This window comes from Hippichthys cyanospilos, chromosome 5, assembly GCF_059441005.1.
Source record: "Hippichthys cyanospilos isolate Australia breed blue-spotted pipefish chromosome 5, RoL_Hcya_1.0, whole genome shotgun sequence".
In the NCBI taxonomy this organism is placed as follows: Eukaryota; Metazoa; Chordata; class Actinopteri; order Syngnathiformes; family Syngnathidae; genus Hippichthys; species Hippichthys cyanospilos.
The window spans coordinates 5,872,748-5,887,040 of NC_142373.1; the positions used below are offsets into that span (position 1 = coordinate 5,872,748).

Sequence of the window (14,293 nt, forward strand, 5' to 3'; positions counted from 1 at the left end):
TCTCCATGGACCCCTTCCAGTTCGCGCATCGGTCGAATCGCTCGACTGACGACGCCATCACCACCACCCTCCACTCAGCCCTCACCCATCTGGACAATAAGAATTCCTACGTCAGAATGCTGTTCATCGACTTCAGTTCAGCTTTCAACACAATCATCCCCCAACAGCTCATCATTAAACTGGACCAGCTGGGGATCAACACAACACTCTGCAACTGGCTGCTGGACTTCCTGACTGGGAGACCTCAGGCAGTCCGGGTCGGCAAAAACACATCCAGTACCACCATATTGAACACTGGGGCACCCCAAGGATGTGTGTTAAGCCCCCTCCTCTTCACTCTGCTGACCCACGACTGCACAGCACTGCACAGCTCCAACCTCCTCGTCAAGTTCGCTGATGACACAACTGTGGCGGGCCTCATCAGCAACAACAACGAGACCATCTATCGGAGCGAGGTGAGGCGCCTGGCCCTGTGGTGTGACCACAACAATCTCTCTCTAAACGTAGAGAAGACAAAAGAGGTTGTTGTGGACTTCAGGAGAACAACAGCATGCGCCCCTGACCATCAACGGTGCTGTGGTCGAGAGGGTGAGCAGCACCAAGTTTCTGGGGTGCATGTCACTGAAGACCTCTCCTGGACCACCAACACCGCATCACTGACAAAGAAAGCCAACCAGCGCCTCTACTTCCTCCGCAAATTGAGGAGAGCCAGGACCCCGGCCCACATCATGCAGACCTTCTACAGAGGCACCATTGAGAGCATCTTGACAAGCGGCATCACCGTGTGGTACGGAGCCTGCTCCAGCTCTTGTAAGAAAGTCCTCCAACGCATGGTGAGAGCCGCTGAAAAGATCATTGGTACCTCTCTCCCCTCTCTCGGAGAACTGTACACCTCTCACCTCACCCGCAAAGCCCTCTGCATCGCGAGAGACTCCACCCATCCGTCACACAGCCTCTTCAGCCTGCTGCCATCAGGCAGGAGACTGCGGAGTCTCCAAGCCAAAACAAGCAGACTAAGGGACAGCTTCGTCCACCAGGCTGTCAGGATGCTCAACTCTCTCCCTGCTCTGCCCTCGCTCCTCACACCCACTCCACCTGGACTCTGACTTCCCAGTCCCACTCCATTTCATAAGCAACAGTCACTTTACTCACAGTCACTTTACAATAGGCACTTTATAAAAGGTACTTTATAAATAGTCACTTATAACAGTCATTTATAAATAGTCATCTAGTCACTTTATATAACCATCCCTTTTTGCACAACCATGCATGTCGGCATGTATGTATACGTGTGCGTATGTGCGTGTGTGGGGGGGGTGTATGTATATAGGACAATACATTTGCACTATTGTAGTCAGCTACTTTTCCATTCACCTGTTTTTATTTTGTGTTTTGTTCATAGATATTGTCAGATTTTACAGTTGTCTATTTTTATATATATTTATTTCTTTATTTCATTTTTACTTGCCACTGAGGTTAGAGAGTCACATAATTTCAATTCTCTGTCTGTCCTTGCACATGTGGTAGAATTGACAATAAAGCAAACTTTGACTTTGAAAGAAAGCAGCTTCCATGCAGACAATCGTTTTATTACAAGTCGTAACAACTGGCTTCGCTGAATTGCCAAAGGTGATGGCAGCCGTCTTCTAATGTTCGCCTCGTCCTTTAATGTAGTGAACGGTGGATTTGTTCACTCCCAGTATAAACGAAAATAAAAGTCTCCCAGTCATACTCGGCTTCTGGACATCATGGTCAAGAAGAAAGACTTGGAAGAGGACCTGTGTTAGAATCTTGTGTGTGCCCACAGCAAGGGAAATGGTTACTAGACCATTTCCAAGCGGTTTGGTATCCCTGCGGCAACTGTCCAGAGCATCACAAACAACCACATGAGGTTCAACACTGTTATAAACCTCGGTGGGCGTCGCAAGAATTGTAAGGTGTAACTCAAACACGCCAGGAAAGTAAGCTGAGATGTTAAAATCAACCCACAGACCCCAACTATGGACCTAATAGAAACACTTGAGCAGGCAGGGACAACTGTCTCAAGGTCTAGCATTGAGTGGTGTAAGAAGAAAACCTTGCTCAAGAAAAAGCACAGTGACGCTTGCCTGGCTTTTGTCAGAGGTCACCTTCAGCATGACTAGATTTTGATCAACCATCCAGTGGTCTGGTGAGGCAAAAATGGCCTATGTACTTAGTAAGTCCGAAGAAAAAAGGAGACGCCTATGAGCCATGAACACCATCCCGACTAACTTGAATGGTAGTGACAACATAGTTTTATGGTAACGCTTCTCCTCCAGTGGCACAGGGAACCTTGTCAAGGTTGAGAAAATTACAAAGGAAGGAGGATTACATCGGAATCCTTTGCGAAAACCTGAAGGAGTCTGCTGAGAAACTCCAGCTCACCCATAACTGGATGGTTCAGAAGGACAATTATCTGAAACAAACTGCCAAAGTACGGAAGAAATGGACAAGTACAATAATGTGCATGTATTAAAATGGTCAAGTCCGAGTCCTGACCTGAATCTGATCAAAAATTGAAGTGAAACTTGAAGATGAGAAAGGTGGCTAGGAAATCCTAGGCTAGACCCATCTTGAGGCCTTTGCCTGTGAACAATGGGCCAATAGTCTACAGGAGGAATGCAGAATGCTGGTTGACACATACAATGGTATTTGATTATTAATTAAGACATTGGATTAGGGTCTGAATAATTTTTAACATAGCATTTTCTGGTTTTCCATCAATACCTGTTAGATTTTGCGTTTCTTCAATTGTTTGTTGTTTTGTTGTTCCTTTAACTCGTTTGTCACATATAACTCATGAAGAAACTTGCATGAATGAAAACAAAATAAATTTCTAGGGTATGAATAATTGAGGACAAAGGTATATATATATATATATATATATATATATATATATATATATAGAGAGAGAGAGAGAGAGAGAGAGAGAGAGAGAGAGAGAGAGAGAGAGAGAGAGAGAGAGAGAGAGAGAGAGAGAGGCAGGTTGTACCCTGAACTTGTTACCAGCCAATTGCAGGCGTTGCCGGCCCATGGTGATAAATAGGTTGGGGACCGCACTCTAGAGCATAAGTTCCCAACCGCCCCCAAACTGCTATTGATATTGACAGTAAAACAAATTGTTCAGTCAGTGCTTTGTCGAGTCCATTTATTCCTGATGTATGAATTTTGGGACTGAATGGTGCAAAGCAGTCTTTGTTCTTAACTCATCATATTTAGGAACTTACTTTCTTCAGCCAGTGCTGTAAGCATTGAGTTCATGTCACCAATGGCCATGTTGCCAATTCCTGCAGGTACTGATGCAAGCGTAACAGAATTGCGAGGGGTTGTGAGACGAGATGAATTCTGAGAGAGGCTTTGCAAAAGACCAGGACTCAAGGTGCCCGACATCAGGCTGGAATGATCCCCGTCATCTAACACAGAATCAAGATCTGTTTGTGTAGGTTCTGAGCCACCATTTGTAGAAGAATCCACTGTACTGCTTGAAACCTGGTTGATTCCTGGTGAGGCCATGTTATCTGCTGCTATTTTCTCATGGGAAGGAGCCTGGCTTTCATTGGGGGAATGTGTCGCATCAAAGGTGGCAGCGGTTTGTTCAAACAAATGACTCTCATCTGTATAGAACATTCCGGTGTTGGGATTTTCAGCATTATTCTGTAGGTTTGTTGACCCATTTTGGGGTCTTTTTGGGCTTGCCTCTGATGTATTATTATGCAGATCAGGGTTCACATCAGATAATTTGAGTATTCTATTCACATTCATGCTAGAACCAGGATGCTGTCTGCAACCTGGCTTTGGTTCTACTGGAGGTCTTGGTGGTAACATTCCACTAGTGCCATTAAATACATTGCTGTGCTGGGATGAAATACTCAGTCGCTGTTGTTGATAAACTATATGGTTCACATGAGAATATTCGTCAGCACGTGTTCTTCTGTAACTTTGCTGTCCTTGATCCATCATAAAATTCCGAATGGGTCCTACAATATTGCTAGCAAAAATGGAATTTTGAATTGCGCCTTGGTGCAGTGAACTTTGATCACTACATTTCAAATTGCTGCACTGTCTTTGCTGATGATGAGGGTCGTTTAGCCTCTTCTTGTTGTGATTTGTATAGTCTTGACGACCAGATATGACCTGCTGATTGCTGCCAAGGCCTTGACCTTGTGCCTCTAAAGAATCAAAGTTGCTCCTCTGAGGAACAACGGTTAGGTTTCCCCCGAGAGAATGTTGCTGTCCAGGCTTAGTTACGCTCTCCACAGTCCCTGAACTCACCTCATTCCACTGGACTGGCATATTACTCTTATTTATTATATGTGATGACGCTGACAAAGGTTGTTTGGAGTCACTATGATTCAGATCCTGACCAGACTTCATCATGCAGACATCAACCAAGGGAACCCTTCTCTTGGAATATAATGAGGTGATTGGTGTAATGCGGGTCTGATAGCCCTGAGCCTGGTTATTTGATTGGTAGTTCCCTTGTCCCAAGTTGTGGGCTTGGGTCCCAGGATTTTGGGATCTCAGGTATTGCAGCATGTCATCTGGAAGAATCATATCATCGTCCGCAACCTGTTCACCTCTAGTCCCAATGAAATCTTCTGCCATGTTTTCCAAAGCTACAGTTTCTGAAATGCTGGGCGGTCTGGGGTTAAAAGGGTGTAAATGCAGGTTGCCATCAGAACGAGTGCAACCATGCGTTGCCAATACTTGGTGACATTCTGATGGACCATTCATGCAGTTCATACTGTTATAGCGCTGCACTGCAGAAAAGGCTAGAGGGTCAAGGGTGGGATGACGCACTGGGTCACTGGCTCGGCGCGGGAGATTGCCAGGTACTTCATGGGTCATCATGCTGTGGTTGCCATATCCAGTATCACTGCATCTCCGGGGCACAGTGCGAGAGGGTGGCTGGTGGTACTGAAGTGATGAACATTCATTAGAGTCATTACATAGGGCAATGCGAGTCCTAAGGCTCATTCTCTCCATATTGGGTAAGGGGGTGGGTGGTGCTCCACCTACAGCGGCAGCGTATTTTGCCTCGAGGCGATAATGCTGAGCTGGAGTCAGATTAAGAAGACTTGGGAAATTTTCTCCACCTTCTGCACCACCGCAGTATTGGCTAGCTTCACTGGAGCGCCGGGATAAATCAGTGGAGATCGGGTCATAGGAGTCGGCCGAACTGATAGTGTTAGGACGATTAGCACCAAACTGTGAGGCCTCACTGGAGCGTCGACTGGAGTAGCATGGTGAAATGCCGGAGGAGCGTCGACTCATGGTGTATACTGAGCTGATCGTGCTAGTTGTGCTATTACGCCGATTATTTAGCTGGTTCAGCAGACTAAATTCACACATAGATTGGTCTCCCAATCGCTGACCATTGTGCAAACTGTTTAGGTTACTTGTTGAGTTCTCCGGTAGAGAACCTGTATTTGCAAAGGAAATTATTAAAAGCCTTCATCATTATATCTTTAATGAGTCTTAATCAAGATATGAGAATTTACTTACCTACTGCAGGTATAGGGGGCAGCTTTGTGTTGTTACGTTGGCCCTGTGAGGGCTGTGGTGCTGAATTGACCCATGGGCATGGGTCTCTCATTGTCTTCAGTCTTTCTCTCTTGATAGTCTTTATTTTGATGGTAACTGTGCCACTATGACCCAGCGCTTTCCGTAGTTGAAGTCCAAACCCTGCCTCTTGCCCCCCAGCAGCAACAGTAGAAGCAGCCATGGAACACTCATCCTGTCCACTCAGGTCCCCGAAGCTGCCCCCATTGTGCATGGCCATTTCTACCCCACTGTCGTTGTTGTTGGTGCTGCTGAGAGGTGATGGCTGACTGCTACATGATGAGTGACCACCAGGACTGGATTGATACATCTAGTGAGGGACAACAAGTATTAAATGTGGAGAAAATGTAGCTTAGTGGCAGAATCAAGAACAACAGTGTTCAGAATGATACATTCTGTAGCATACTGTACAGTACATGGCAACTGTACTGAATGTGAGTGTGAAGAGTTTGTCAAAATGTGAACTTGAATAGTACCAATCTAGAGTGCATTTAGGTGCCAAAATATTAATTGCTATTTTATTTGTGATAATGTTGTTATATTTCAAGTCTGATTTGCTTAATTGCAATATGCAATTGTGATATGCACATTAAGACGATGAACTTGATTTTATTCGTTGCAGTGGGGAACGTGTTCCAAGGTTGCACTTTCTGTTCAGACATGTGAACTTTACGTGTTGAGGTGGAAGCCAAAGCTGATTTTGACAAAAACTGCTCTTTTGTTTTATAAACCTGTTTTTCCTTTAAGTTGGTTAATAAGCTTGCTAATTTTAGAACGCTACTTTGTGGTGGTAAAAAGAATTTTTCTTTTTGAGGTTGATTTTTTTTTTTTTTTGGATGACTTCATTGCTCACAGGATTATTGTGCTGCCATCAAAGTATGTCTTCTGCTGCTAGTAATGTGTAATGTGTTTGTGCTCATTCGATAGCGTTACGGTAGTTTTTCTTTGAATATCTTTGTAAATATTCTATCATATAATTGGTTATGTATTTTTTATTTCTGTTACTTTGTCTGGTTTATAGTTTGACAGTGACAAATAAATAAACGTCAGATGTATATGAAAATTTTGGCGTGTGGTTGATTAACTGGCAGGAGTAACAGTGCAGAATGTAGATAGATAGATAGATAGATAGATAGATAGATAGATAGATAGATAGATAGATAGATAGATAGATAGATAGATAGATAGATAGATCGAAGTCAATTTTGTCAATTTCTTCACATGTACTTAACATACAAAGGAATTGAAATTGCGTTTCTCACTATCCTCTGCGTTTAACATGTACAATAACGAAGTGCAGGTGCGCAAGACGAGCCAGTCCTAAAACTAGATTCTTAACAATCGTAACGTGCAGTATGTTAGGGCTACTTTGCCTAGTGTTGCTTAACTAAAAACGAAAACCAGGTATGGCAAGAGTACCCCAAAACAAGACATAAGTAGCAGCGTATGACAAGACAATCCAACAGGACGAGACAAAGCAAGGCAACTCTGATTGAATGATTATGAATAAATATGGCAGCAGCAAGTCTGTGCAAATTTTGCAAGTGCATGAGCAAAGTGTGAGTTTAGGTGGGGGTGGGGTGGGGAGTAGTCCAATGACATAAACTTCGTCTGCCAGCTAGGTGTTTCTACTGTGATGGCTTTGCAGCTGAGGTGGGTGGTGTAAAGGTCTTGCAGGGAGAAGAGTGAAAGCACCAATAATCCTCTCAGCTGTCCTCACGATGCGTTGTAGAGCCTTCCTGTTGTAGTCAGTGCAGCTCCCGCCCCACACGGTGATGCAGCTGCAGAGGATGCTTTCGATGGTTCCTCTGTAGAATGTGGTCATGATGTGGCGCCGCACGTGCCCGCTTCAGTTTGCGCAGGAAGAAGTACGCCGCTGTGCTTTCTTGGCCAGAGATGCAATGTTGGTGGTCCAGGAGAGGTCATCGCTGATGTGCACCCCCAGGAACTTGGTTTTGCACACCCTCTCCACTGCAGCACCGTCGATGGTCAGATGGTCAGTTGGATGTGGCATCTCTGGGAGCTGACAACCATCTCTTTGGTCTTGCTGATGTTTAGCAGGAGGTTGTTGTCTTTGCACCATCTGGTCAGAAGTTCCACTTCTTTCCTGTAGTGGGTCTCGTCGCCGTTGGAGATGAGGCCCACCAGTGTTGTGTCATCCGCAAACTTCACGAGGTGGTTGGAGCTGTGGGTTGCTGTGCAGTCATGTGTCAATAGGGTGAAGAGGAGGGGGCTGAGTACACAGCCATGTGGGGCCCCCGTGCTCAGGGTGATCCTGCCTGAGATGTTGCCAAGCACATCTAGCACAGCTTGCACAGCTTGAGGCCTCTGGCTGAGGAAATCCAGCAGCCAGTTGCAGAGTGAGGTGCTGAGGCCCAGTTTGCAGGTGATTTGTTGTGGTATTATGGTGTTGAACGCTGAGCTGAAGTCTATGAACAGCATTCTCACATATGAGTCTTTCTTGTCCAGGTGGATGAGTACTGGGTGGAGGGCAGAGCAGATTTTATCATCTCTGGGTCGCTTTGCCCTGTAAGCGAACTGGTACGGGTCCAGGCTGGGGGGCAGGATGGATTTTATGTGTGACAGGACTAGTCGTTCAAAGCACTTCATGATGATGGGTGTCAGTGCCACCAGACAATAGTCGTTGAAGCAGGATGGGGAGGATTTCTTTGGCACAGGTATGATGGTGGCAGCTTTGAAGCCAGATGGCACAATGGCTTGTCGCAGGGAGGTGTTAAAGATGTCTGTATTAACATCTTTCAGCTCCTCTGCAGTCTTTCAGCACCCTGCCAGGGATGATGTCTGGACCTGCTGCTTTCCGGGTGTTGATGGCGGAGCGTGTCCTCCTCACGCTGGCAACAGACAGGCACAGAGGCTGGCCGTGCGAAGGTGGTGGTGTTTTCTGTGGGCGGGTGGTGTTCTGTTCCTCATAGCGTGCAAAGAAACTGTTTAGGTTGTTGAGCAGAGTGATGTCGCTCTCACAGCTTTGTGGTGCAGGTTTGTAATCTGTGATAGCCTGAATGCCCTGCCATAGGCTGTGTGCATTCTTGCTGTCCTTGAAGTGAGAGATTATCTTATTTGTGTATCCTTGTTTTGCTTTCCTGATGCCACGGGACAGGTTGGCTCTCGTTGTTCTCAGGGCTGAATTATCCCCAGCTTTGAAGGCCTTGTCTCTGGGCCTCAACAGCCTGTGCATGTCTCCTGTTAGCCATTGCTTCTGGTTGGCTCGTGTGGTGATCTTCTTGATGTGGGTCAGGTCATCCGTGCATTTGATGATGTAGGAGGTCACTGTGTCTGTGTACTTTTCAATATCTGTGATGCTGTTGTAAGTGGCTGCTTACTTAAAAATTTCCCAGTCTTTTAATTCAAAGCAGTCCTGTAAGGCTGAGGTCGCCTCCTGTGGCCACACCCTTACTTCTTTCAGTGCAGGTTTGATGACTTTCACTCTTGGTCTGTATGCAGGCATTAGCATAATGGTGAGGTGGTCAGAGGCACCAATGTGGGGGGGGGGGGGGGGGGGGGGTGGCTCTGTACGCTCACTTTTCGGTTTGCTGATCTCAGAAGTCAGATATCATCCATTTTATTGTCCAGTGATCCAACGTTCGCCTAAAGGATAGATGGTATGGCCGGGCGAGATGGGTTAGCCTCGAGCACAGATCCAATACCTCTGCGTTTGCCCCGCTTCCTCGTCCTGGTGCACCGCTTCCGACGCATCCTTTTCGGGGGAGAGCTAGCAGGCGAGTCTGGTGAATTAGAGGCCGGCGTAGCAGCCCCAGTTCCCTTAGTGAGTTCTCCAGTTCCGTGTTTGGAGCTTGGCAACTCTTGCTTCTCCGGATGTGTAAGAAGACCCCTTGACTGTACACGTATTTGTGGCGTAAACTGACCAGAAAAACTTTCAAACACTTGTTTGACGAACAAAACAACGCATTGGGGGCCGCTGAGTAGACGCACCGCCATCTTGTTGGAACATACATACATACATACATACATACATACATACATACATACATACATACATACATACATACATACATAAAAATATGCATACATAGATTTTCAGTGAGCATGGCATATACCCACTTTTAAACTCCCTGATGCGCACTTTTCTGTAATATCTAATTGCCCAATAGTCTCTTTTCTCTCAAAGCTGGTGAAGCCCTGACCCACCCTTCCTCTTCCCTCTTTAGTACTCGCTGGTTAACTTTGGACCTGGTGACTGACGAGCCAATCAGAAGCAGAATAGGGGTGGTCCGTACTGATGCCTCTTTATTTTGAACGGGAGGAGCGGTAAACACAGTCAAAGAAACAAGTGGCAGTGAGATGATGAAAAATCTGAGATAAGTTTTAAGTTGAATGAAACCTGAAGCTAAATGAAACATGGTTTTAAACTACTAGCATTATGACTACACATTTAGAGATGAGATTTTGTCACCAATAGTTTAAATGTGCCAGTTGGCTAAATACAGACTAAGCTAAAATGTGAGAGTAGTCATAGCAGCCGACCTACAGCTTCTACCACGCAGCTTTTTTGGTTGCGATACGTGGCTGCTGAAAGGACTGAGCTGGATTTCTCTTGTTTTTGTTGGGCATTATTTTATACAGTATTGTGTACTCTACAGACACACAATCCAAAGTGTCCTCTCCACCTCCATTACAGTCTGGTACAGCAACTACACAGGACAAGACAGGAAGGCTCTCCAGCGTGTGATCAAGACCTCACAGGGTATCTGTGGAGCAGCCTTAGCCTCACTGCAGGACATTTACCACACCAGGGTTCTGCGGAGGACACGCAACATCTTCAAGGACAGGAGACACCCACAAAACGACGTTAGAATTGTCTCTGTTTGTTGTTTATTGTTATTTATTTATTGCTCAATTATGGAATGTTGTCTGCTGCTCGGGGTAGTGAACAGAATAAGAATTTCAGTGTAAATCTCTTGAATCTTAACAAAAATCTCATCTCGCCTCGTTGACTCAATGTTGTAAGAGCTCGTGTTGTGCCATTTGTGTTATGTTTTTGAGGTGGTGTCAGCGATTTTTGTTGCTTTCATGCCTTGGGTTTGTGTTGGGTTTTTTCTTTTTTCGTTCATGCTTTGGGTTTGGGTTGGGTTTTTGTTTTTCCTTTCATGGTCCGGTTTTGTTTTGTTCATGTTGTTCTTGTCCTGCAGCTGAGTATATCAGCTTCCCTGCTTCTCTGTATTTGGGTCCACACCTCACTCCACCGTGTATATATATACAGTGGCTTGCGAAATCATTTGGCCCCCTTAAACTTTGTGACCTTTTGCCACATTTCAGGCTTCAAACATAAAGATATAAAACTATAATTTCTTGTGAAGAATCAACAACAAGTGGAACACAATCATCAAGTGGAACACACTTTATTGGATTTTTTAAACTTTTTTAACAAATAAAAAATGAAAAATTGGGCGTCCAAAATCATTCAGCCCCATTGAGTTAATACTTAGGGGCGCCACGTTTGCTGCAATTACAGCTGCAAGTTGCTTGGGGTATGCCTCTATCAGTTTTGCCCATGGAGAAACTGATATTTTTGCCCATTCCTCCTTGCAAAACAGCTCGAGCTCAGTGTGAAGGGAATCATATATTAGGTTGTTATCATTATCAAAGTCAAAGTCAAAGTCAAGTTTATTGTCAATTTCTTCACATGTGCGTAACATACAAAGGAATCGAAATAGCGTTTCTCACTATCCTCTGCGTTTTACATGTACACAAGACAACGCATTGTCGGGAGAGCCATTTATGCAATCCTAGTTCATCTTGACCCTGTCCTTAGATAGAGCTGTTGACGCACGAAAGTGTGAGCCGGGACCTTGGCCCAGCTGCCGGTGGCGCCTGGCTGGCTCTTTTGTTGTGTCTTGTAATCTGCTATGCTTTTGCTCAATAAAAGCCAGGGGGGGACGGCTGGGCAGTGGAAACTAGCGTTGGAAGACCAACGAGTTACATTTGCCCCAGCTTTTTTCCCTATGCCCGGCATAGAAAAGTCAATCTTGGCTGGTCTGAGTTACTCTTTTTGCTGTTTAAGCAGCTAGGCTTGTCCTAGTCTTCTTTTCTGAGATTTCTCTGACATTCAGTGAGGTTGGATGGAGAGTGTTTGTGAACAGCAGTTTTCAGTTCTTTCCACATGACTTGGCCATTCTAACACCTTGATATGTTTTTTGGTGAACCATTCCATTGTAGGTTTTGCTTAATGTTTTGGATCATTGTCTTGTTGGAAGACAAATCGCCGTCCCAGTCTCAGGTCTTTTGCGGACTCCATCAGGTTTTCTTCCAGAATGGTCCTGTATTTGGCCCCATCCATCTTACCATCAATTTTTACCATCTTCCCTGTCCCTGCTGAACAAAAGCAGGCCCAAACCATGATGCTGCCACCACCATGTTTGACAGTGGGGATGGTGTGTTGAGGGTGATGAGCTGTGCTGCTTTTACGCCAAACATAACGTCTTGCATTTTTGCCAAAAAGTTCGATTTTGGTCTCATCTGACCAGAGCACCTTCTTCCACGTGTTTTGTGTGTCTCCCAGGTGGCTTGTGGCAAACTTTAAACGACACTTTTTATGGATATCTTTAACAAATGGCTTCCTTCTTGCCACTCTTCCATAAAGGCCAGATTTGTGCAGTATACGACTGATTGTTGTCCTATGAACAGATTCTCCCACCTCAGCTGTAGACCTCTGCAGTTCATCCAGAGTGATGATCATGGGCCTCTTGGCTGCATCTCTGATCAGCCTTCTCCTTGTATGAGCTGAAGGTTTAGGGGGACAGCCAGATCTTGGTAGATTTGCAGTGGTCTGATACTCCTTCCATTTCAATATTATTGCTTGCACAGTGCTCCTTGGGATGTTTAAAGCTTGGGAAATCTTTTTGTATCTAAATCCAGCTTTAAACTTCTCCACAACAGTGTCTCGGACCTGCCTGGTGTGTTCCTTGTTCTTCATAATGCTCTCTGCGCTTTAAACAGACCTCTGAGACTATCACAGTGCAGGTGCATTCATGCAGAGACTTGATTACACACAGGTGGATTCCATTTATCATCGATAGTCATTTAGGTCAACATTGAATCATTCAGAGATCCTCACTGAACTTCTGGACAGAGTTTGCTGCACTGAAAGTAAAGGAGCTGAATGATTTTGCACGCCCAATTTTTCATTTTTTGTTTGTTAAAAAAGTTTAAAATATCCAAAAAACTGTGTTGCACTTCATAATTGTGTCCCACTTGTTGTTGATTCTTCACAGGAAATTACAGCTTTATATCTTCATGTTTGAAGCCGGAAATGTGGCAAACGGTCACAAAGTTCAAGAGGGCCAAATACTTTCGCAAGCCACTGTAGTGTGTATATATATATATATATATATATATATATATATATATATATATATATATATATATATATATGTGTATAATACACACAAGGGGTCCTCGGGTTATGACGGTCTCGACTTATGATGTTTCGAGGTTACGAACCTGTGCCGTAAACAATTGTGAACTAGTTTCTAGCGCCCAGCAGATGATTACGGTTTGTGGTGGTTGTGGGCAAAGAAGACAGTGTCTCTCAGGTTGTGTTTCTCTTTTCTCTCTCACGTGTTTGATTGTTTTTTTTTTAACTTTTTGCCCTTGTTATGGCTCCAAAGCATAAGGCAGATTCTTCGGAAAAAAGGGCCACCACCATGAAAGTGAAATTAGATATTATTAAGCTTTTTCCTGGGGTCATCTGCGCACCCCCAGCATCACCTCGCACCCCCCTAAGAAGCACTGGTAAAGAGTAATCTGTTTATTTTATTTATGATTTTTTTTTGTTATTAGTTGTATGGTGTTCCAACTTGAACTGAAATTCGGTTTACACAGCGTCTTAAGAATGGATCCACGTCGTAAGTCGAGCACCCCCCTGTATATATATATATATATATATATATATATATATATATATATATATATATAGTGGGCCCCCGGTTTACAAACTCCCCCTCTTATGAACTTTTCGACTTACGAGAGTTCTGCGTTTTTTGTGCCCCACTAATGTACAAACCTCGGTAAACGTGCTACACAGTTATCTTCGCTTTGCTGCGTCAACGAAGTTAATTGTTTAAGCTTGTCACGGTCACACTGAACGCTATTGCTCTTATAATGTCACAGTCAGTGTCTCACTCACGGTGTCAGTCACGGAGTCAGTCACGGAGATGCCGATATGCTATTGGTCGATTAAGGTCACAGTCCCGGTCTCACTCACGGAGATGCGGATATACTATTGGCCGGGGTCACGTCAATCACAGAAATGCCGAACGCCTTCAGCTAGCTCAGTGTTTCCCAACCTTTTGATCACCGCGTCACATTTAAAGCCTTGAGAGTGCTGTCCGCGGCACAGTCATTGCCGTAAATTTAGACAGCGGACCGGGGGGGATAATTTCCCGCGGCACAACTGACAATATCTGTGCTGATGTGTCGCGGCACGATGTCGCGGCACGCCGCGGCACACGGCGGTTGATAAACATGGATCTAGCTTGATGGCACAGCTGGTCGGTGTGCTGTGAAGACTTTGCAAACTTTATCTGTTAGACGTGGCTGCTAAAATTGCTAGTGGCGGTAAAGGGAGAAGTAAGAGGATGATGACAATAGAAACGAAGCAGTGGATAATAAAAAAAAAAATATACGAAGGAGGCGCACGCATGGTTAAGACTCTCTCGTGAGTATGGCCGTA

General features: G+C 44.9%; 1 protein-coding gene across 9 annotated transcripts in view; it reads right to left on the reverse strand.

The window, feature by feature from the left end:
• Positions 1 to 3,155: 3,155 nt before the first annotated feature.
• The window catches only part of LOC148423248 (transcription activator GLI2.L-like), a 144,722-nt gene continuing 133,584 nt past the window's right edge, over positions 3,156 to 14,293 (reverse strand). For all 9 annotated transcript variants that reach the window (XM_088414567.1, XM_088414566.1, XM_088414564.1 and 6 more), the window contains 2 exons: positions 5,527 to 5,893; positions 3,156 to 5,444 (listed from right to left, as the gene is read on the reverse strand). In XM_088414567.1, coding sequence (XP_088270693.1) covers positions 3,223 to 5,444; positions 5,527 to 5,893 — 2,589 coding nt within the window. In that variant the 3' untranslated portion in view covers positions 3,156 to 3,222. The remainder of the gene's footprint in view (positions 5,445 to 5,526; positions 5,894 to 14,293) is intronic.